Source organism: Chroicocephalus ridibundus, chromosome 3 (assembly GCF_963924245.1).
Source record: "Chroicocephalus ridibundus chromosome 3, bChrRid1.1, whole genome shotgun sequence".
NCBI lineage: Eukaryota > Metazoa > Chordata > Aves > Charadriiformes > Laridae > Chroicocephalus > Chroicocephalus ridibundus.
The window spans coordinates 71,299,444-71,323,146 of record NC_086286.1 but is presented as its reverse complement, the minus strand read 5'-3'; the positions used below and the strand labels follow the sequence as shown (position 1 = coordinate 71,323,146).

Genomic DNA, 23,703 nt, shown 5'->3' with positions numbered 1-23,703 from the left:
TTCCCAATTATTTGGTTGTTAAGGCTTTTCTGAACCAAAATCTTTAACTAGTATAGATAAACGAGTAAAAAGGCCAGCGTAACTTAACATAGTGCTGGGGACAGGCTGACTTAGACCTTCCGTTTAATCCCCCCCGTGGATCACAGTTTTAAGTTCTTGGTCATGTGCATGGCAAGATTTTTGGGGCACTAGCCATAGTCCCAAGAGCCCTCCAGCTTGAAGATGCAAAACACCAACAATAAAGTGGCAAATTGGGATGAGTCAGTCTCAAAATCTGATTCAGCGCGTAGGCTGCCAAATTGGATTCCATCACAAAAACCGGTACTGTGAACTCATTTGATAGAGTATCAAAACTCTGTTAATGTAGTGGTGTTAATGTGGATGCAGTTGTTCTAGCAAATCTGCTCTTTGCCTGGCTGAACTGAATGCTCCCACAGAAATGAAATAAGCCGTAGCTATAAATATATAATTTTACTCATATAAGTGCATATCCACTATTTATGTTGGCAGTAATATGTCAGTCGGGGATCATGCTACTTCACAACTCTTCACCAAACTACTTACTGTGTTGAAAATTTGCAGTGTGTGCGCAGCCCTGAGGCATGTTGGTGTGTGGCACCTTTATTTTGATACAGTAAAGCCAAAACCTATCAGGATAGTTACATTAATAATATTGTACGTAACCAAAATACCATTACAGCTTTTCTAGACTACATCTGTCTAAATAAGGAATATTGCTATTAATTTAAGTATTTAGGCTAAAAATACATATTTTTTTTCTGTATCAATATTCTGAGTTGGATTCACTGAAGATATCTATATTCTTTTTAGTGGCATTTTTATGCCAAAAATATAGGCAATAAAGACTTCTTAATGTCAGTAAAGCTTATTTTTTCTTAGCAACCTGGTATGATTTATGATGGAAAAACTCCACTCTTTTGCTTACATTTGAAATCAAGAGCGTTTTGCAGTAATACAATAGCAGTAATAGTAATAATACCCAGTGAGCCACTGAAGTCCCGTGCTAGGTATGGCCAGGTAAGATACAATCAAGAAGAGGTCTATGAGCAGTTCCAAAAACATTGATGATTTATGGGAAAGTTTCGGGTAAATACAGCAATATTTACTGCCAACACAACTATTAAAGTCATCTCACTATCATAGCTAAGAACTATTTTACACCATTTACAAGGCTGTTGAGCAAAGCCAGGACACTGGTGAGTGTAGCAGTCTTTTGTTATATGTTATTACTGTAGTTGTGTCTGAAAAAGAAGTCTTTCACCGTTTTCAGTCAGTTGATTGCAAGAGAAGGGAGCGGATGCTTCTTATTTGGGTTTGAAAGAGTACCTCATGACAAGCTATTTTTCACTCGAATAAATCCGATTTATTTATTTTTCTTTTCACGGCTTCCTTTCCCTCAAAAGACTTTTAAGAATAAATAGTTCCCTTCCCAGGCAAGGATAAACATTTGGTATTACTTCACAGTAGATAAGGATGTTTGTAAAAATAAATACTACTTTAAAAAAGAAAAAAGTAAAGCTATAACATGCTGCCTCCATTGCCTGTGAAACTGGTTGAGAACTAGTTTTGTTAAATCAGCCTTGAATTTAGATCTAACGATTGCCAAAAGTTTAAGTTTGTATCTTACACAACAGCATGGTGCAGGAATTAATTTGTCAGAGACAAATTAATGAGTAGGAGCAGGGTGAGTGGGCATTTGTTGTAAAGTAGACAGAAAGTGTAGCTTAACGCATTACCGAAGAGACTGTTGCAGACTAGTATTTTTTTCTGCTTGTCCAAATCCTCTTGAGACATGGAAAGCTGCATTTAAATCCTCTACGTACCTTGAAAGAACACAATGCATGCACAAAGGATGGCATTTAATTATTGTTTTCTTCTTACTTTTCTCTTTTGGCAGGTTTATTTGTGTTTCCTATCTATTGCCTTTGTAAAAAGCAGAGGAAAAGGTCACGGACAGGTATGCCCTGGTAAGGATGGACCTTACTCGCCTGAACTGAGCTGGTCCTTCAAGGGCTATCCGCGCTTTGTGCAACAGAGCAATACAGTGCTGGTAACAGCATCAAAGCCACCGCCCTGGAAGAAGAAGGGGGGGGGATCTCCTGCCATCTTCCCTCAGCCGAAAACACTACTGCAGACCAGAAAGCCTCTTTGCTCTGGTGCACTCTGAACAAGATGGGCCCCCTGACTGCTGCTTTTTAAATGTTTTGGGGTTTGGTTTTTTTTTTATTATTATTACTTTGGAGGGGTTTTTTTGAGTCTAAGTTTCTGAACTAGACAATCAAAGTCTGTATTGTAGCCAGAACTCTACTACCGATTTGGCCTGTGAAGAAAGCATTTAACTGCTAACATGTGCTCCGTTTAACTTCAGCGTCGGCCTTTACGGGGGAAATGCTTCGAAGTGTTTGGACTCTTACTGTATACTGAGCATACTACTTTTGGTATTAAAAACTACTTCTGTAAATAACTTCCATCACACAGCATTCTGTTCAGCATACCAAAACCCCGTCACATGCCAGAGAGCACGACAGCTGGTTATCTTCTGAGTCCTCCTGCTAGTGGGCAAGAGTATAGATTGCCACCGCCAAACTGCAGTGCCTCAGAGGGAAATAGCCTTAGTACTGAAGCTCCGTGATACTTAGAGATATGCTGATGGGTTTCACTTTAGTATTTAAGTTATGACAGTCTGTTAATATCGACTGGGGGGGGGGGTGACAGATTTGTTAGAGAGTACAGCATTTTAAAACTCTCCCAGTACAGAAAAAATTCAAAGGGTTTAGATAACAAAGAAGTGTCAGTGGCCTGTTCTGTCCCAAGATGTCCCTGAAGTGTGATGCAGAACGTACAAGGAAATGTGTTTGCAGGGAAGTTGGAAACCTGCTTTTCTGTTCGGACTTGGCGTATAATACACATGCTACACACTAGTTGTGTGAAGATTGACTTGATGAAATTTTATAACCTAAAAAGCACGTTTTGTTTGTTCGTTCAGCTATATAAGTCTTAGAGCATCCGCTGATGTCTCACGAGGAAAATCTGTGGATTTTGGGTAAGGGGAGGAGTCGTGAATTCTTATGAGACCATTTCATTCTTATTCTCTGCTTCCAGTGTTTGTCCTCCTGAGATGATCTGAAGAGAATAGCGATCCTTGCTCTTTTTTCCTAACTTCAGAGTACCACTGTTTGCCACCAGACCTCTTTCTCAGCGCATCGCCACAACAGCAATGTAATTCAGCGTTAGGAATCAGCTACTGAGAATTTTTTCACTTTTAGTTATAATCCAAATTTATCGTACAAATATAACTTAAAAGAAAAAAGATAATAAAATAAATTTGTGTAAGCAGAACACTGAAACAATAAAGAAAGGAACTGAATAAGAGAAATATCTACTTTATACTTTAAAAATACAAGCTGATCTTAAAGAGAAGAAGATTGAATTTGTACTGTGAAGGTACTTTTTTTTTCCAGTACGTGTGTTTGAAGATACATATGTGTGTGTATATATATATATATATGGGGAGAGGGGGAAGTAGGGAGATGGGCAACGTCCTAGAGAGTCTACAGACTTCAGAATTTAGGCCCACAAATAGCATATGATTTGAGAGGATGTACTTTGCACCACGTTCTTTGAAAATTGTTACTAAGTCTAAATCTAGTTGTAATTTTTAAGTAAATAGTATTCCACCCGTCAACGTAATACTGTTGTTACAAGATACTTTGCTTTGACTTCAAAACCTCAGTGGAAGAAACTGCTGAATTTTGTTTACCTGGAAACAGAAATATCAACTTACCATAGTTGGCTAGTATGCTTATTTTCTGTCAGCTTCTGGTTTTGTTTTCTTGGGGGTTTTTTTTCTTGTTGAAACAGTGTGTACAAGCACACCATAGTAGTCAACAAGTACTTAATATTTCCATTTGAATTTAAGGGCATGTTGGCCCTGTCGTCGTAACAGTAGAAAGAGTACCTTTCTAAGATTTGCAAATTAAGCAGGGAAACAATGACATTTAGAAGTAAAGTTCAAAGCCTATTATCAATGCAAATCCACCTGTTAATTAGATTTCTTCTGTGACACATCAGTTTTCTATTTGTGTTCTGTCAGAGGTTGGAAGCTGCCTTAAAATCGGTCTAGTTTTTGAGTGTGTTTTCTGAGGCTGTACATATCAGTTGTCTTTTTGGCTTACTCAGGGATTTTTATTCCTTTCTTTAAATGTCAAATAATGAAGATATTTTTGTATTATTTAGAAAAACCTTCAGACCTCAGAGAGAGCGAGCGATCTGGGTTTGCAATGCAGTCTGTAATATGGTGTCAAACTATTCCACTTGAGAATATTTTAGTACTTGAGATTATCTGTAATTAACTATACAGTGGATTAATTTCCTTTCTTTTCCTGGTTCTTTCTAAATATGTGGGATATTCTTACAGTCTTTGTAGCTGTTTTCACTCTGCCATGTTTGCCATTTTCAGTTTCTGATGGGAGTTCAGTAAGATCTGAAATTAAGGTGCTAGAATAAAGAGCATAAAAGGGAAGATAATAGATCTGCACTTATTTATATTCAGAAAGCATGTCATTGTGGGTGGAGGAAAGGAACACACATCTCAACTCCGACACTATCATTTCATCTAGGCCATTTTGGTTATATCGGAACAGATTAAATCAAAGGGAAATGGTTCTTCATTTTCTACACATAGCAAAACAAGGCATCTTTGACCTTGTAAAGACAAGTGAGTCTAATCTTGCTTTCTCTGTAAGGGGGGGAAAAAAAGGGAATGACAATAATACTTGCTTTTGCTTTTCTGTAGAACAGGAAAAATTTTCAAGAGCCAGGCAGAGTAGGGGTATGGAAGTCTTTTTCCATCCATATAAAAATATTCCCACTTGAATACAGTTTTTCATCAATATTATGTAACATAACCAACTGAAATATGAAAAGAAGTTTGGTACAAAACTTCATTCAATGAAATGTTAGCTTTTAAACAGCTCTTCTCATATCATAGGAAATCTTACATACATCGAAGTCATTTGTTTTACAAGAGTTAATTTATCAGTTTGAAAGAAGTGGAATGAACTTTGTTTTAAGGAAATTCAAGGTTGTTTTTCTTTCATTATGTAAATGTGTTTTGTTTTTTGTAACTGTGTTCTAAAGAACCATCAGACGGTTCTAGTCCATCTTTATTACCAGAAGACTTCATCAGGCAGCTGAATTAACCTGCTAAGGCAGATTTCATGCTACTGTATGCTGATTATCAGGATTGCTTTCACCACATTTAATATTTAAGATTATTTATCCTCGTGCAAAGCTGTTCCTTAGCGATACCTGTATTCAGACTAGGAAATGCTTAAATCCATTCTACGTTAGCTTTCTATTTCCGGCTTGCCTGGCAGTGGATTTGCCCAGGCGCTCAGGTCTCCTTGCAGGCACCCTCCCAGCAGCGCTGCGCTGTGTGTGCCCCGTCCTGCGCCCGCTGGGGAGGCCCGGGGAGCTGCTTTCCCTTTCTCCACTAAGAGTAATTAGTTGTATTTCATTAATTGGGTCAAGTTTCAGGGCTGCTCAAGCATGTGAGTGGCAGGATGAGTCTGCTTTCAGAGCATCGTTAGGTGTATTTGCAGAGCTTATCCAGGAGCTTCAACTGGAAAATAGTTGTGCTTTTCCTTGTGTCAATCTATTAGCCAGTGAGAAGAAGAAACCAAGTAAGAATATAAGCAAGATACAATTCTGAGTAGCCTTAGCTGTAGTTGACCCATCGGTTTTAGTTCCATACAAATAAATCTGCTACTCTTCAGTTCTCACCTCCTCTATAACAAACAGCATATTCATATCTTTCAGATGTCATTAAAATACAGTGCACTTTGAGTGATCTGTTATCTTCCTTTGGGGCAGTGCGAATGTGTAAGGAAGGAAGGATTTTGATTGTACTAATGCTGACTTCATAACTCTTCCTGGTATGTTAGGGTTTGGGTTTTTTTTATTTACATCTGTTTATTGGTTCTGAAGTTTGATCAACGTGAAGTTTTGCTTTATTAAAAATATTAATTTGCAGGGACTATTGCCAATTTGACTAGAAGATGTTTTGGATCACTATCAGGTATTCTTTTTAGCCAAGGGGCTTTCTGCTTTTCCAAAGACTGACGTAGCTCGTGAGATGTTAAATGGTCTGTAGGTAGGGCAGTAATTCTGTCAGAGGATACAAATTTTCTCCAGTGATAGAATGGTTTCTCCTGCTGGTTAGGTCTGACAAACTGTTTCATATTCAATGGCCATATAGTTTGACATCTACTCTTGAGTTTTTCAAAATTTAGTTGTGGGGTTTCATTTCTTGAGCAAGGCTTGCATCATTCATAATGCTTGGTATTATAATTGGGTAGGTCCAAGTTGTGGATCAGAACCATGGATTACTGTTACTCTTACAATATATATTAGATCTCTGATTTTGCTGATGGAAAGAATCCTACCTGAGGAAATTATGGCAGAGATAATCTCTTAATTTAATTTTGCAGCATTATAGTTGCAGTGGGCCAGCTCCATTCCTGACATCAGCCATAGCCCCATTAAACCAGAGAAGTTGTACCCATTTTTATGCCAACATGGAGTTTGGCCCCAGGTACTTTGATAAATATATGTGGAAGCGTGTTGAGAGCCATTGTGCAGCAACTTGAAAATCTGGTTCGCTTCTGAAGAAGTGCAAACTACTATGGAGCTGGTCCTCTCACTCGCAGGGTGATCCTGGTGCTGTTTAATGAGTCCAGGAGAGGCCGGGGAGTAGGGAAGAATATCCAAACAACATTCTTATTAGAGCAAATTGTCAGGGGAAGGAATACTAGTTTTGAATATAATAAAGAGACCACCTCAGTGCTTTGAGTCACCAATAAAGTTAGAAAGAACATCCTTAGGCAGTGTTAAATAACGTATCTTAAAATTCTGCTTTCTTCAGTGTAACAGTGTAGCACAGTGTAAGAATGGGAATTACAGCTGTTCAATATTTTCTGGACTTACATAAACTTGAAAAAGAGGGCACACGGTATTTAAAAAGTTATGTTGCTGATACATTTGGTGGCTTGTCTTGCTACTGTTACGTAAAGACCAGCTGAGCCTTGATTCAACTGCAGGACAAGCAGTCTTTTCATTTAAGTACTGCTCAAGCTATAACACAACATCCCCAAATTTCTTTCTTAATAAAAGTAACAAGTGCAGCTTGTTGCAGTTACACAGGACTGTCCCTTCCTGGCTGGTTCTTCCTTATCATTCTGTGCAGAAGGGCTCAGGATCTATACGTTCCCTCTCCATTGCTTATATTAGACAATTAATCACTGATGCTCCTCTGAGCCTGATGGTGAAATACCATAAGGTAGGGAAATGAAAACTGATCTTCAGGTACATGCTCTGATTTCAAAGGTAAAAATGTGTAATAAGCTTTAATTATTTACTCCCTAGTAAAAAAGAAACACACAAATTTCTCAGCATAATTCCAGCTGTTTATTTCCAAATATATGTTCTTTTTAAAAAAAGGAGTAGTTATAATAGCAATTATTTTATTAAAAAAAAGGTGTATTGTGCAAAAGAAAGCCTTTTTGGAGCTTGTTTGGTTTATCAAAACTTGAAAAATTAGTCTGAAGTGTTTTGGATGGATCAGAGTCAGAAGAGAAATTTATTGTGTAAAAATATTTTATATTTTTACAATAAGCATGGATATTGCACATACCTGCTTAAACACGGTTGCACGGTAACCCCATTCAGTGTTTATCTTGTTGAAAACTTGTCAGAATGAAAACAGTATTGTTGAAATTTTAACCTGCTGTCACTGAGCATCATGCTACTAATACGATGCCACATTTACCTCTTTTAGGAGGAAAACCTACTTACAGAATCCAACCAAGCTGTTCGGATATTTTAAACCTGTCCTATAAAAGTGCTGATGCAGGCAAGAAACACTTTCATGCCTTATGCAAGTTCTGGGTAAGCAGATGGATTCAGTCTTTAGTCATGGATGATCTCTTTGTATAAAAATGCACTCTTAAGAGTTCTTCATATCACATTTGCATTCTGCTGCTTCGTGTCCAGAAATTGCAAGGACAGGGGTAGATTTACATTTCACTATGTTTACGATCTTATAATAAAATGTTTACCATATTTCCATTTGTTATACACTTTATTTCTTCTTTTCCTTCCACATTTCATAATTTCAAAATGACTTGTGAAAATGACTGAAGATGAAATTGGACCTAGAAAATGTGATCTCATAAGAAGTCATTTCAGTAATGCTTTGCTGAGCTACACCAGCAAAAGATTAATTCTGTTGTATTTAAATTACTTAAATGCAAAATGCTGAAATCTGTTTTTTCTTCAGGGCTTTTAATTTTGCATTTTTTTAAATATGATTAAACAGCACAGTCTTCGTTACGTAACTAACCATCCGAGTCCAGATAACTTTTTAAGGTATTTGTTAATTCTTTAGACTATGGCAGAGATGAGGATAATAGGTGCTTTGAAAAAGAAAACGTGATCTCTGTTTCTGAGGAGGTTGTCCAAGCTGAACTTTATTTTAATTCCATGACAGTTCAGTGAGAAATCTTCCCCTGACCCCATTTCTTTTCTTTTACATATTTTAAGGTAAAGAATTCCTTTTAAAATAGGGTTAATTTGAGTGGCAGGAGGTGAGGGTAGTGAGATGACAGATCACATCCTTTTTAGTATACAGGCTTTTGGCACAACTAAAGTGCTGGCCAAAACACTGTGGATTCATTAAAAAAGCAATTTCTAACTCCACGTTGGAGCTATATTCAAACTAGATGCATCAGTGATTAGAACTTTCTGTAGTATATTTGGTGACTAAGAAGTTATAAAAACTGGAGGTAGGCAATACCAGTGTAATCAATGCTTGAATTCCGGTATTCAGTGTGTTTTGTATTATGAGAAATTTTAAATGTGTAAGTGCCTTATTGCTTGAAACAAATGAAAGGTGTTCATTCTCCTCCATAGAGCAATATGGGGATTTCTGTTACGTGGACTCCTACAGACAGACATGTTAAGCCAAAGTAACCAATACCGGTTTGCTCAGAAAGTTGAAAAATGTTACGTTAGTGAAGAAGTTATGTTTTTGCAAATTATAAAAATAATCTGGCATGCCTATTTTAATTCTGATGATCCCATTTCTGAGGGTTTGGGTTTTTTTTTAACTAGCTGTTCACTCCTCTTCCCATCTTTTCTTTCAGTCTTCTGCAGAAATGTATCTTATATGTGTTGTCAGAATGGGTTTGGTCTTCCAGCATAACCACCTAGGAGTTTGAAACCACTTAAAGCAATGCAACTTTTTGGAGAAGAGAATTCAGCTGAAGTTAGGTTAGACGCCAGCCAGTGGTGTGTGTACCCTCGAACTCCAGGGCTCAAATGGGCCCTGTTGGCACTAATGCGTGAAGACGGAAGCCCTGAGGACCGTGGTGCACAGAGGTGCGCTCTAGCTAGGTTGGGACTTAGAGCAGTTTAACAGCATTTCAGTGCAATCCAACTTGAACTAACATATCTTATTAATATCAATTGGTAATTCCTCGGGGGGGGGGCCGTCAAACAAGCTTGGTGGAGCAGCTCTGGGATCTCTGCCCAGCCCTTCATTGCATGGTCAGAGGTATGATCTGAAAAACTAGTATTCATTTTACGCTCTTCAGATAGCTTCAAAATGGATACTGTAGGGTTTATTTCTTTTTCTGGGATTACTTCCTTTCCCAGAAGACAGCAGAAATCTTACCTTTTCTGAAATAGATTTTCCGAAGGACCTGTTTTTTCTTACTAATATTGCTCCCACTTTTGTCCATCTATTGAAAGTCAGGTGCCAAAAATAAGCTACTTGTCTAAAATTATCTTGAATTAGATGAACTTCTGTTAGAAACGATCTTTAAAAAAATACTGAAGTTATATAAAGTTATATATAAAAATATTGAAGTTATATATTTCCAGAACTGTAGGAAAGGCTTCCTCTCTGCCCCCCGCCCCGAGTTCTTAATTAGTAATAACTGTCACTTGCAGCGTTATTTTTTTTCATGAAGCATCACACATGAGTGTTTAATCAGGATTCAGCTTGCATGCCTGAAGTTTTTAGTGATAGGGAATTTGATTTAGAGACATACTGCAATAAATTATAAGAGAATTATCCCTCTTACAGATATCTTAATATCTTCTATTTCAGTATTACCTCCAGTTTTTAGGCGTTTACTAAGTCATTCTATAACCCATTGAATAGGAGGCACCATATATCAAAATACTTCTTCAATCTTAGGAGTTACTGTTTATTTTTAAAAGTTACTTCCTTAAATGACATTTTTTTTCTCCTACAACCAGCAGGCGCACAACCAAAATGCTGATAAGGCTTTTCCATTATCTTTCTCTTGCGTTTAGCTGATAACTATTTTTTTGTTGTTGTTGTTGCTGCATAGTTTTGCAACAATGGTCTTCATGCTGTAATAACTTGACAAAAATATTTGTTAGTCTTGGGCAATATTTTACAAAGAATCCATCTTCAAGTTGGTATTTTAAATGTATACCAGTAATCACCGTTGAGTGCTACCTTTGTGGCTGCTTTAGTTTGTGTCGATGTTTTGTAAGGATTATTTCTTGCTACCCTCTTCAGAGTGCCTTTTAATTTAGGAGGCCTAGAGACGGTTCACTGAAGTTTTCTGTTGAATCTATCATAGTAATACCTGATTATTTTTTTTTAACCTTGTCCTGATGAATGTAAAACTAAAATCATGTTCTTTAAAAAGCTATAATAGACACAGGTTATATATGCACATGTACATGCATGGATACAAGGGAAGGTGTTCTGCCAATGTTTGTCCTGCTGGACAGGACCTTTTGAAAGTAAGTGAATTTTTTAACAGTTTTATTTTCAAAATGTTACCTCACTAGTATTCAGTAGTAGGTATGTCTCTGTACTGCTTCACTTTGCTAAATACAATCACATTCATGGTAGGCAGTTTAATTTAAAAGACTTTGCGATGAATCTGGTGTCTGTATTGAGAGTGAAGTTCGTAAGTCAAAACTTACGGTATTTCGTTTCCTTTAAAGGCATTCCTTTCACTTAACACTGATATCCCAAGCCCCTGTTAACCAACAGACTGAAAAAGTGCTTCCCCATGACGAAATGGAAGAATGTAAAGTAGCGTTTGAATGCACTCCACCTGTCTTAGAATCAATATGCAGAAATAGGGGGATGTTGTGGATTTAATGAATTGTGGGATTCGTTCACTTGCACACAAGGGGTTTTACAATGTCATCTAGTAACGTCTACCTAATAAAGTTTTGAAAAAGAAAAAGAAAACTTGTCTGAATGTTTAACTCTTTTTCTTTAAACAGTTACATGCATGCATGATAGTTGACCGTCTTCAAGGAGTCTTGCTTTTAAATCTGTGATCTTTTTTATGATTCTTACGCAATCCAAAAAAAATCCTGCTGAATGATTTAAACTTCAGAATCTTTGTGTTCACAAACACTGTATTACAGTCACTTCAGTCTTTAACTGCTTTGACACTGAAAATTAAACCAGATGTAAAAAGCCAGTTTCCTATGATGAATATTTTTATTTAAAAATACTCCCTGCCATATGGTGTAATTTCTGGGCTACTACGTTCAGTTTTAAAAGCATCCTAATATGCAACACAAAATTTTACCTTCTCGTGAAATGTTAAAATGTTAGCTTAAAATAACCCAATACAAAATGGAAAATGCGCTGGGATCCAATTTTCCCATTCCCTTGTCAGACTACTTCCTGAAGCTCCAACTCTTCCAAAGACAGTTTGTAGAGAAGGCTGTCTCTAGCTGTAAATTTGAAATATGTAATCCGTTAATTCATCCAGGTGCCTCTTTCTCTGGAAAGAAACTGTTTTCAGTGTCCATACTTTGTGAACTGACAATATTGATGGAATGTTTTGTCTGATGTGTTGGGGATTTTTAAATTCTATGGCTAATTGTGAAGTTGCATTTGCATGTTCATGCACAGGCAGACAGGGTAGCACGCTCGCCTACAGTTTCTTTCCGTAGGAAATAACGCTGAAAAACAGTTCACTGCGGTGAAATATGCAGCAAAATCTTGAGGTCTGCGCTAGGTGCCGCTGGTCAAGGACAAACCTTTCAGCCCTCGCCCCAGCCCCCTCCAAAACAGTCAGGATTTGCAACCAAATGTCAAGGGCATCATACCAGAGGTTCCTTATCTGCGGGAATTCTAGCGTGCAGCCTGCAGCAGTGGAAGAACGGTCAGGAGGCCAAAGAAATCAATATCCCTAAAGCTGAAACTGAAGTTAAAGGCGAACTTCTCACTTGCAATCTCAAACTCTTTCATGAAAGACAGAAAAGCAGACTTTGATTATAAACGTGGTATTTCTCTGAGTAAATAGCACTAATGTGCTCCACGGGGATTACAGATACATAACCACAACCTTTAGGTTCCTCCCTTCAGATCATTGACATGTGCTTTTGTGGGTACTTGAAATAGTGATTATAGGAAATGAAGATAGGTGTTTTCCCTAAATCATTTATGCATTTGTTTCTGCTTATAAGAAATTATATTTAACCATTAATAATTAAAAAAATTAACACTCCAAAATTTATGAATGAATATTTGAATTTCTTGTGTGTTTCCATAGTAGTTTGGCTTCAGCCACAAAATGAGACGCTAATCTGTTGGACAGTGGGATATGTGAAATACTGGCTAATGAGAACAGAATTAGAATTAGCAGCCACGTGGGTAAAGCTGTCACACTTTGGAAAAGTCAGTGTGGCTTTTATAAATGAGTCTTCTTGCCTTACCAACCACAAAGTTTATTTGTCAGGTCAGCAAGTCACCTTGTTTATATAGTCTGTTTGCATTTTTAGAAATCTTTGTTGGAATTCCTTACGGTAGCCTCAAATGAAACTAAGTAGACATGATCTAAGACAGAGGATCTCACATGGACAACGTGGACATTGTGTGACTGGAAGATACAAAACAGTTGGAGTAAATATCTTTTGCAGTGAAGGGAGGAAGCCAGTCAAACTCTGCAGAGATCCGTGCTTGGACTTTGCTCTTGAATGTATTTGCAAATGATGTGAAGAGAAAAAGGTAAGCGATGGAGTAACAAATGATGATGGATAGTTACCCAGAACGGTAAAGATGAGAGCTAGTAACAATGATGAAATGAATGTTTTTTTGGACAACAAACAACAAAATAGAGGAAGACTCTTCAGCATGGGAATGGTATGACTGATACGTAAAGGTTATCGTGTTTGTGACGAAGGTCTCTATATTTGAATGATGCAGATAAGACAAAGTAGAGACCGAGTATTCTTTTATCTGAAGAGATGATGGACCAGGGAACATCAAATGAGGCTAGTGGGAGCTCTACCAAAAAAAGGGGGAATCTTTATGCAAACAGGAAAAGACTGGTGGAATCTCCTGCTGAAGGACATTGTAGATGCTGAGGGCTGAAGGGAAATTAGAACGTTTTACAGTAGAGATATCTGTGGCAAGGCACCAGGTGTATAGGTGCCCTGTGTGGCTCAGGAAGTCTTCGAGTCAAAAATGTTCGGAGGCCTAGACAGTAGTAGATGGGCGTATTTTTTTGCTGTATCTTGCATCTTTCCCCAGACATCCATTTTTGCTTACTGTCCGAGACAGGCTCCTGAAGCATCATTCTATGCCAGTATTTCTAGGTCATCCTCTTTATTGAAGGTTGCTAGGTAGGGAGAACGTCATAGTAGATCCCAGCAGTGATCCATTGGGGATGGGGGAAGATGGCCTCTCCCATCCTATTTGGCTGTAGAAGACACTACCCCACTTCTCCTGAGGTGCAGATGCTGATAGGTAAGATGCGGATTTGCAAAGTTGAGAAGTGGTGCAAACCTGTTCCCTTTGTTGTGTGCTATTCTCACCATCACCTAATTTTGTTCCGCCTGATCTGAGCAATGTTCTTGCCTCAACCTGATTTCCACCTAGCTTCTTTCTTGGAAGGCTCTTTTTTGTTGTTTGGTTTTTGTTTTTTTTTTTAGGAATCCGTATGAATGCGTTGGTTAGTGAGGGGTGGCATCAAGTCTGAAGCCTCGCTGAGGGTGGGTTTTAGCAATGATACCCGTGACAGGCAGCTTCCTGGGGTGCAGAGGAGCTGGCGAGGATAATGGCTTCTCTGCTGGGGCCAGCCCATGGTCAAAGTGGTTGCCTCTAGCTGTTCTGTGCTTGGTGCTTCCTGCTTAACAGCTGAGCTGCAGGGTCTCTTAGCTGGTATCCTGTCAACTGAAAGCGATGGCAGGCTCAAGTCGTCGGTGCATCGCACCAGAACGACTCTGTGGAGCAGAAGTTGTTTGTCTGGGAGAGGGCACTGCGAGGAGGATGCAGCGTGTGGGCCCAATCAGCACCCACCCGCCATCCTGGCCTCTCACAACTTCCCCCAACCCGTTTTGGTTTTAACTTCTTCACTTACAATGTCTAATTTAACCCTTAGTTTGACCGTATGTTTATTATTTATCAAAAATTATTTCAAAAATGCAGCTTCATCTTAATTTCATCTGACTCTTATGAGGTGATGGACAAGTCCAAGCTAATAATAGAGGGGCAGTGGCAAAACCTTTGCCAAATCAAACAAACATTAATTCAGCAGAGCTTTCCAATAACACCTTCAATGTTTCGGACCTTCAGTATCTGCTGCTGCCTTTTTCTCAAACTCCTTTACAGCAAGTGCTTTATGAGACCACTCCTCTTATGACGCTAATTTTAAAAAACAGTTTACTTGGATTACAGGCAACATATAGTCTCCATTTATCTATCGTTTATTTATTTATTGTAATCTTGAATTAGCTATTTTGTGTCTTCACCTGAGAAATGAACGTAGTGATGTTATCTTTCACGTAGCAGTAAAAAGGAGACAAGCTGGAGAAAGGCTGACTTTTCCTCTCCCACAAATGAGCATTCAAGGACTAAACATGATTGTCAGAATTGTACCTCGTAGAAACCAACCCACGTGGGGATCCCCGGTCAGCCTGATGGGGGACAAATGGAGCAGCTGTCTCTGCCAAAGCTATCCCTTCAGCTGACAGCCCGGCGGATGAGGAGTGCTCTGGAAAAGGCGGCTGAGTGTGAGCTGCAGTGATTGCTTTGGTTGTGGCAACCTGTCCTGAGCTGCCGTTTTCCCCAGCTGCTTGAGGGGTAAGCGTGGGGTGTGTGGACGGAGCCCTGGACTCGGTGTGTGTGCGCAGGGCTCCTGCTCCCCCTGGGCGGTGGGTCCAGCCGAGTCATAGCAGAGCCCTGCACATCCCAGCCTTGCTGCTGGAAGAAGGTGCGGAACCTCCTCCTGTCAATAGGCAAAAGGGTAATGCATTACCGGGTATTGTGTTTCGGACTGTCATCTTTTCAGAGCACTATGTGGATATGAAAAAAAGGGCATCCTTCAGCACAGAGTTTCTCGGTCTGCTGTGAAGTTAGCTAAAATAGCTCCTAAGCTGCAACACGTGGATTTTAGAAGAATACATTCACATGATGCAGTATATGGTGCATATGCGTGATTGTATTACTATGGTGTGAAAGCTTTTGCTCTCTTAATTTTTTAAAATAGCTATGTAATACATAACAATAATTTATATACTATAATGTAATAATATATATAAATATGGCCTATATATGCATAGATAGATAACAACAGCAAACTAATAGCATTAATCATTCCTTGCTGGTTTGTCACATTACAGAACAAAAGAATTACAGCAAAATAATTTTAAGTGCTGCCTGGTTTCTTGTCCATGTACAATATTCTTTATTATTATTATTTTGCTAATTTGCTTATCTCCATGGCATTCTTTGGCACTGAGTTATCTACATTCCAGTGTGGAAATGTATGTATTTATTTCAGTAATTGCCTTTTTATATAATTATTACCCGCTATCTTTAAGATAAGAACAAGGAACTGTGAGATTGCTGTGGATGTGAACATGTATATTGAAAAGTGAAATTAGAACCAAGAAAATGTTTTGAATTTGTAAAGATGACAACATACGATTAGCAAGAAAGGAAAATGACTGTTGTGAAGGCACATCTGGTGAGAATTTTATGTTGTTTTTTAGGTTAGAGACATCAATGTTAGATTGATGTACTTGAAAACCTTAACAGAACTCTCTGATGAAAAGCAGAGTCCAGTCGTTGTTTCTGCCAGTTCCTGTGTTTGTTAAGGCTTAAAATGTTTAAAATTAGTTGTTCCATGGAAAGGAAGATTAACAAAGTCTGGTTTCTTGTGGATTTATTTTCTGTGCTCCTCCACCATAACCTGTTTTCACCTAGTGCATCCTATATGAGCACACTCCTTCCCATTAAATAGCTCCAGTTCTGCCCTATGTTCGCTAAATTCTTGTCTGATGCCTTCTCCTCCTCTGTAGCTCAGCAGGAAGTAGCACACAATCTGCCTTTTTCTGAAGTATGTAGGTACCAGTTGATCATTTGCTAGAGCTGTCCTGGTTGCCAGACCAATTTTCGGGGCTGGCAGGCTGGCTGGCCTCCCACCAGGTAATGGTGACCTGGTGCTTCACTTTTTTTCCCAACTGGAGCACTTCTACTTTAGTCACTCTTGTCCAGGTACTGATTTTCAAAAATTGTATAGGAACCTGACATCTTTGAACATCGTTACTTGAGGCCACTATGCAATGTGGTGCTATAAGCCTCATTGCTGTAGAATCCCAGAATAAAGTGCAGATTTTCACATGTGCGTATGTAAAGTCCTCCCTTTAACTTCAGTGCGAGATTTCATTTTTTGAACCTTAGTATTAAAGCACAGCACTGGTAAGTAGATGATTGAAAGTGTGCCAGCTGTGTGTTGGATACTGCTACAAGCAGGGGGTATGAAAATTTATAAAGATGAGGAGAAGAGTTACATAGGCAAACACAGAATAAATTCTGGAGCTAGGAATAGAAGTTGAAAGCTACGGATAGTTTAAACCTGATCTTCCCCGGCTATGGAGACTATTTCTTCAAGCAGCAAGTCTGACTATGTCAAGAATCTCCAGCAAAAATTTCCCGGAACTGGAATTTTCTAATTCCTTTGTGGTGCTGTGTGTGTCACCAGCCAAACAATTGCCAGAGAAGGATATCAAAGAGAAACTGCTAATGAATTCTGTTGCTTTCCATTTTTTATTAAATAAAACTAGATTTTCTTTAGTTTTAAGTTTAAAAAAATGTGACATATATATAACAAATGAGAAATTACTTAACAAAGTTAACTTTCAGTCGTCACTGTTTTGCAGACTAAAAAAGCCACGGATCTTGAGCCATCGATCATTTCTGAAACTGCACAAATGATTCAAAATCTCCAGATAACTTTTTCTCAGTCATTTGAATTTATTAATTGTAAATAACTCCATTGACTAGGTTTATTCTGTAAATGCTCTGCCTTCGATATTTCAGAATCGTGGTGTTTTGGTTTTTTTTCTGAATTAAAAGAAGCTGTTTTAAAAAGATGCTGTCAAATTCCAAGAACCTGTTAAAACAGTTTCAAGTTACCGCTCTCCCGCTATGCTTAACTGTGTGTTTTCATCATTCAGTGTATCATTTTATGTAGGTCAGAAGCAGGGACTTCTGGATGAATAAGGCATTGATCTGCAAAGATACCTGAGCACTTGGGTTACCTATGGTGTTGTGCTCTGTATCAGCGTACAGGTAAACATCTGTATACAGCTATTGTGTGCAAGTAATAATTAAATATGCAAGTAAAGACTATACCAAAAGTGATGTCAAATGTATTAAGGGGTCTGCCTTCACCATTTTTTCTCCTGGAGTATTTCTGTTGTCGTAAACTTAAATGCTACAATTAATCTTACCAATATGTATTATTCAACTTTCTTAAAATTATTTTTCTACTATCATAACAAATTTTCCCACATTGGCGAAAGAGACAGTTTTCAGCTATCTCACCCAATTGTGGTCAGTTAAGGCCTTGCTCTAATTAAAAGAACCAGCCAGAGATAGAAACTAGGGACTTTTAAACTCAGGACAAAGCAATAGACCAGCCTAGCTAAAACAGAGCAGTTATGCTGTGATAGTTACGGTTCTTACGGCCATTCTGTTCTGGAGTAAAGTTACTTTATCTAGGAAAAATCCCTGTATTTGCTTTTTTGGAATACCAGTCTAGAAGCAAGTGCTTACCCACACGTTCCTTTCCCTCCTGGTGGTAGTGGAATGAGTAGTTGACTATAACCTTGCCTGTCGTTTTGGCCTGGTAGACAAGTATCCACAAAATTTTCATTCAGCAGGAGCCATGCAGTCCACCAAAGTCTGTCTCCTTGCCTAGGTGGACACTAAAACCAGTAAAGAGTTTGCTTTCAAAACCCTAATATTTCATTGTATATATGGAAAAAGCTTTCTTATTCAGTCTGGTTATGTTGGCAAAGATATGAAGCCTTAGGAGACAAAGCACTTCATTCTGCTAAATCTCTCATGTTCGTGCCCACCTATTTTATTGACAGCCCACCGTGCCAGAAAAAGGAAATGATCAAGTGGGTTCAGAGATTGACATTAGATTTATTGTGTGTTAGTGGTTTACATCATGTTTAAGTAATATTGTATGACACGCTTTTCTGTAACCAGGCACTTAATGAATTTGTGCAGGAGTTAACGTACGTTAAAAATCACCCAGTAGAAGAACAGCACATCAAGCGTATTCGTTATTCTAAATCAAATTAAGGCATTTTTATGAGACGTTTTGCATGTAATGAAAAGGAAAAAAATGGAGCCATTTCACTGAATAAGAATATTGTGCTCTTTGCTCATGAACAGAAAACTAAACCGGAGTAGACATAATCACTGGAGTACTGTTCAGAAATGCACTGAAATGAGATAGGGTCACTATATGACCAGCCTCAGTGGATTTGATGGATGCGAGGTATTTTTGAGAAGGTGCCGTGTACTTGGGAGCCTAGCGTCAGCCTTATCTGTTTGAAGAATGCTGCCCAAACTCATATTTTAAAGGGGAAAGAACTGCTTGAAAAAAATGGGTGGTAAAAGCATATATCTTCGAAAGATTTTTGCAAAATAATGGACTATAATTATGTTTTCAAAATAGATTTTAGCCAGATGCATAGTCTGCATTTTATTGTGCAGAGTTCAAAGATAGCTGAAGTTTAGAATTACCTCCCTTTTTCGTGTGTAACTGCACAAGAAAGACGTATTCACCCACCACCACAGGACTCTGTTGACCCCGCAGAGATTTTTATCAGAGGCAACATACCATGTCACGCACGGTCCTCAATATGTCACTGCCTCAGCACGGAGGCTCTGGCTCTCTGCAGACTTGACCTAGTCCATCACAAACAGAATATTTTGCCTGGTTCACTTCTGGCCTCTGGACACATTTCTAAGACAGAGCCAGGGCATAAATACTGCACCTTGAGAAGCCTCAGATATCCATTGATGTCGTTTGGTATGGTGTGTACAAACAAAAGTTGCTCCACGTGTTAAGTCGTGATGAGCCACACCAGATGTGTTCAAGTGGTTGGAAATCTAAACAAGTCCCATCCTTACTCACCCTGAAAAACCAGGATCTTTCTAGAGCAACTCGTAGGAGCCAGGAAGGGCTCTTAGCTGGGAGCCATGTGGCATCCCCTGGGAATAAACAAGTATAAGAGTCAAGATCAGATGAAAATGGTCCAGTGTTCTTAAAACATCAGAAAAAAATTACGTATCGCTCCATTATTTATTCTAGAAATTCCCTTGGTAGCCAGTGTTTTTTAGACTGATGCGTTCAGATGTTATGTCTAAAATTCTATTTTTAGATAACTGTTACAAATAGTGATCTTTGCTTACATGTCACGTTTTATCAATCTAACTAGTTAAAATTACTTCAGCTGAAACATTACTGAAAGTACTACAGAGGCTGAGACCGATGTTATATACTCATAATTCATAGTTTTAGCATGTCTGGACATGCTGCTTTCAGGAAGAAGGTGACAGCAGGTTGATGTTGAATCTGTGGAATGCTACCAGGCACTGAGCATGCAAGTTTCTGTTTGAATGCAGATTTTCATATGGATTTTTTTTTAATATTTTTTAAAGATTTATTAGTTTGACCTGAGAGACAATAAGGCAGATGACTGACTGCTTGCTTGGAAACACTTAGTTAAAGAGATGAATGAAACTTTCACTAGAAAACACCCTAAGTATTTCCTGACAGGCATTATGACCTCAAGCTGGTGGCTTCCATTTGGAACTAAAGCAAAAAGAAGTTGCTTAAATATTCTGCAGAAAGAAAGAGGATGACTTAATAACTGGATTGATATTGTATATGATAATTATTTTTTTCAATATCAACAAATACATTTTTTCATGACCTCTCCCCCCCCTGCAATTTGATAGATCACTTAGACTCTAAACGAATCTGTCCTCTGATCATAAATGTCATCTTCTTCCTGGAGGGCAACATATTTGATTCCAGTCCTTGGTCACTCACAGGTAATTTTTCTCCTACATTTTCAGTCCCTTTCTACATTTTAATAGGAAGTGATCAATATTTCACACCAGACTGTGGACATTGGGACAGCATGGGCAGAACAGAATGGGAACGGCCAGTCCGAGGCTGGTTTCTGATCCTCCAGAGGCTGTAGTGCTCAGCCAAGCAATGGCTTACCTACTCACTCACAACAGTCTACCTGAATCAATAACTTCTGCATTTCAGAGCTTGTATGAACAGTTGTGCTGGATCAGACAGAGCCTGATAACATATGACTTGAGTAGTGTAAGAACTTGGTAAGCACTCTTGGAGGCTGCAGGGTCTTCTGGAAGAGGAGTGGTATTTTCATATTGCCTCGGCCTTTACAGGTATTTTTAAATGAAATTTCTCAATCATTTTGTAACAAATGCAAATTTTCGTTAGTCACAATTTAGCACACGTTACTCGAATCAGTACGTCCTCATGATTGTTTGGAATTTGGAATTAACGCTAGATGCCAATTATATGTTGTATGGGAACAGACAGGGAGCTATCAGCCCCTGCTCACTGCCTCTATGTCACTCATGAGACTTCTGTGCCCCTGCTGTATATACCCTTATGTAAAATTCTCCCCGTCCTCCCTCGCCCAACTTGTCTTTTCCAAGATGAGGAGCCCCAGCCTGCGAGGTGCTCGCACAACAGAAATTCTTCCAAGTTCTTCCAAATCCAACAACTGCCCTTGTTGCTGTTCTCTGTTCCTTTTCCATTTCTGTCAGGTCTTTTGAGATGGGTAGTGTAGTGCAGAAGGTAGACAAGACGTGCACATGGTCCTGAATATCTGGGAAAATAGGGAATTTTTTAATGGCTTAATCATTCTTCTTGTATGATTGGCTTTTTTGACTGCTAACAAGGAAGTGAAAGTTCTTTGAAAATATCTGCTGTAACACCAAGGTCTCATTCCTGAAGCCTAGTCAGTCTGTACTAGATTGAGAACTGGGCAGGCTGTTTAACACAGTGACGAGACACTAGAGGTAGGAGGTTGTTTCAGTTTCCTTCTTGATTAGCTTTTTTTTTTTCCCTTGTGGAAAAAGAAAAAATCAGTTCTGACACCATTTTTTTTAATGAAGTTATTTGTTACTCCATGTTTCCTCAAGTGTAGATTTTTTTTTTTCACTTTATAAGCCTATATATACACCCTGTCTCCTCAATATTACAATCTGAAGAACAGCCCTAATAGATTATAGGAGTTATTCTTTCTATTTTAGAATACCATCTCCAGCAGTGAAGAGCCCGCTCAATTGTTGCTTCCAAAAGAGCTGCAAGAAACTATGCACTGGGCAGATGCTAAATAATCTGGCAACAGAAAAAAAATCTTCCTTCTAAATACCAATAAGTAAAATACTGATGTATGCCCGCATGGCTTGGGTTCTTCACAGTTCTTTTTGACAGCTCTTGTAATTCATCTGGTAATTCACAATTCTTTTATATTCATCCAGTTTTGAAACCCTACTTGTCTCTTACCTACAGGGATAACCAATGTTTTGTTAAATGATTCAAAATGTTCCCCTTTTACCTATCCTCCGACTTCTTATGCAGCCTTAGAACTAAAGGGCAGATTTTTCTCCAGAAGGAAAATTCCCTGCTTGTCGTTTTCTCCACCCACATTAGGAAGTTAACTCATCGGAAAAACTTCCAGCATGCTTATGGACATTGTGGACATATATGTATAGCCAAATTTTTAGACTGAGCGGTTTGTTTTGCTTTGATGGTTATGTAAAATTGTAAAATAATGAAATAGTGTATTTTTTATATGCAGATTACTTTTCCCTCTAGCTTACATATATATATGCATTATTACATATCGCAGCATTCATTATTATATTAAAGGATATGTTCATATGTACATATTACATATGTATGTACATAATTTGAATCCTGTTAATTATTGAACTCTTTTTAGTCCTCTTCATCTGATGGCACTAGGTTCCTACATAGTTACGTTAATTCTCACACGTGTGCTTAAGCAGCAGCGCGGGCACCAATGCTGTACTGAACTGTACGTGCAATTGTGCTGAGGCATGTATGCTGAGCAAGGATCCCACCCCGGAGAAGCAGGTGGGTGCGAAAAGGGAGAATTTGGGAGGAAAGCAGTAAGGGTTGAGGTCTTCCACAGAACAGATGGCAACATTCTTTCAAACAAAAGACGGAGTAGCAAAGCCTCAGGTCGGGCTTTTCAATGCTATGTGCTGCTTTCAGCACAGCAGATGAAAAACTGGAGCTAACTGAGCAGTTGGAAGCAAGAAGTGTTTTCCAAGAAAAACCTGCCTTGAAAAGTGCTTCGTGTGCACGTTGGAGCTGGGGAGCCAGTTGGGTGATTTTGCAGTTTGATGGTAGTTGTGCTCTGACAGGCTGGTATCTTCAAGCTCTTGGGTTGGGGCAGTGGCTGAGAACAGGGACTGTTTAATATGATTTGGTTACACTTCTGTGAAGCAGTTTAAAAATACACAAGTAGCAGATAGACATTGTGCATAATAGTAGCGAGACAACTGTGCCAATGAATGCTTTGTTATGCACGGTATTGGCATTTTTGAACATGGTTTCTGATACCAACATCCCACCCTGATCAGAAGGTAATCAGGAGTAAATATGATTGCAGACACATGGCTGAGACACATCTACCATAGCACAGATATCAGAAAGCGTAGTTAAATCCCTTCCCAAATTGCAGTAGGTCACACGGCATCTTTCACAGGACTGGTAGATAATTTCCCATGTGCACAGAGTGGTGCACACTCAACACCAAGGCCTGCACCTCAGTGTAACTCTATTGCAGCTAGACAACATCCTAATATCTTCAAGGTGTCCTCAAGACAGGTGCCTTTTGCACTTCCCCTCCTTACATTGTTTCCCTTCTGCACTCACACTCAGCATAACTTTCACGTTTTCCCTTCACAAATCTACCTTGGTGCGCATTTTATTCCCTGCCTCTGAAGATAAAGTGGAGCCAACGAGGCCATATGTGCTGGTGTGCAAAGGGAGGAGGTGGTTGTCCACTGGGTTGTTCCCCTCGTGCTGTGGCAGAAGGGTGACAGTGTGGCCTGATCTGAGAAGGCGTCAGGCTGCAATCTCTTTTGCTTCTCCAGCTCTGGAGTTCCCGTGCATCCTGTATGTCATCCTGCCTGACTCCATGCTGAAGGCTGACAAAATGCTCATTCTGTGCATGCGGTTGCTCAACATCTTTTGTAAGAACCAGGAGCATGCATCTGTCCTC

At 38.9% G+C, this 23,703-nt stretch overlaps 1 protein-coding gene across 1 annotated transcript in view; it reads left to right on the top strand.

The window, feature by feature from the left end:
- The window catches only part of RNF217 (ring finger protein 217), a 70,183-nt gene extending 58,859 nt beyond the window's left edge, over nucleotides 1-11,324 (top strand). Inside the window, exon 6 of the mRNA XM_063329684.1 lies at nucleotides 1,919-11,324. Within this exon, the coding sequence (XP_063185754.1) occupies nucleotides 1,919-1,992 (74 nt within the window). The 3' untranslated portion in view covers nucleotides 1,993-11,324. The remainder of the gene's footprint in view (nucleotides 1-1,918) is intronic.
- Nucleotides 11,325-23,703: the final 12,379 nt, after the last annotated feature.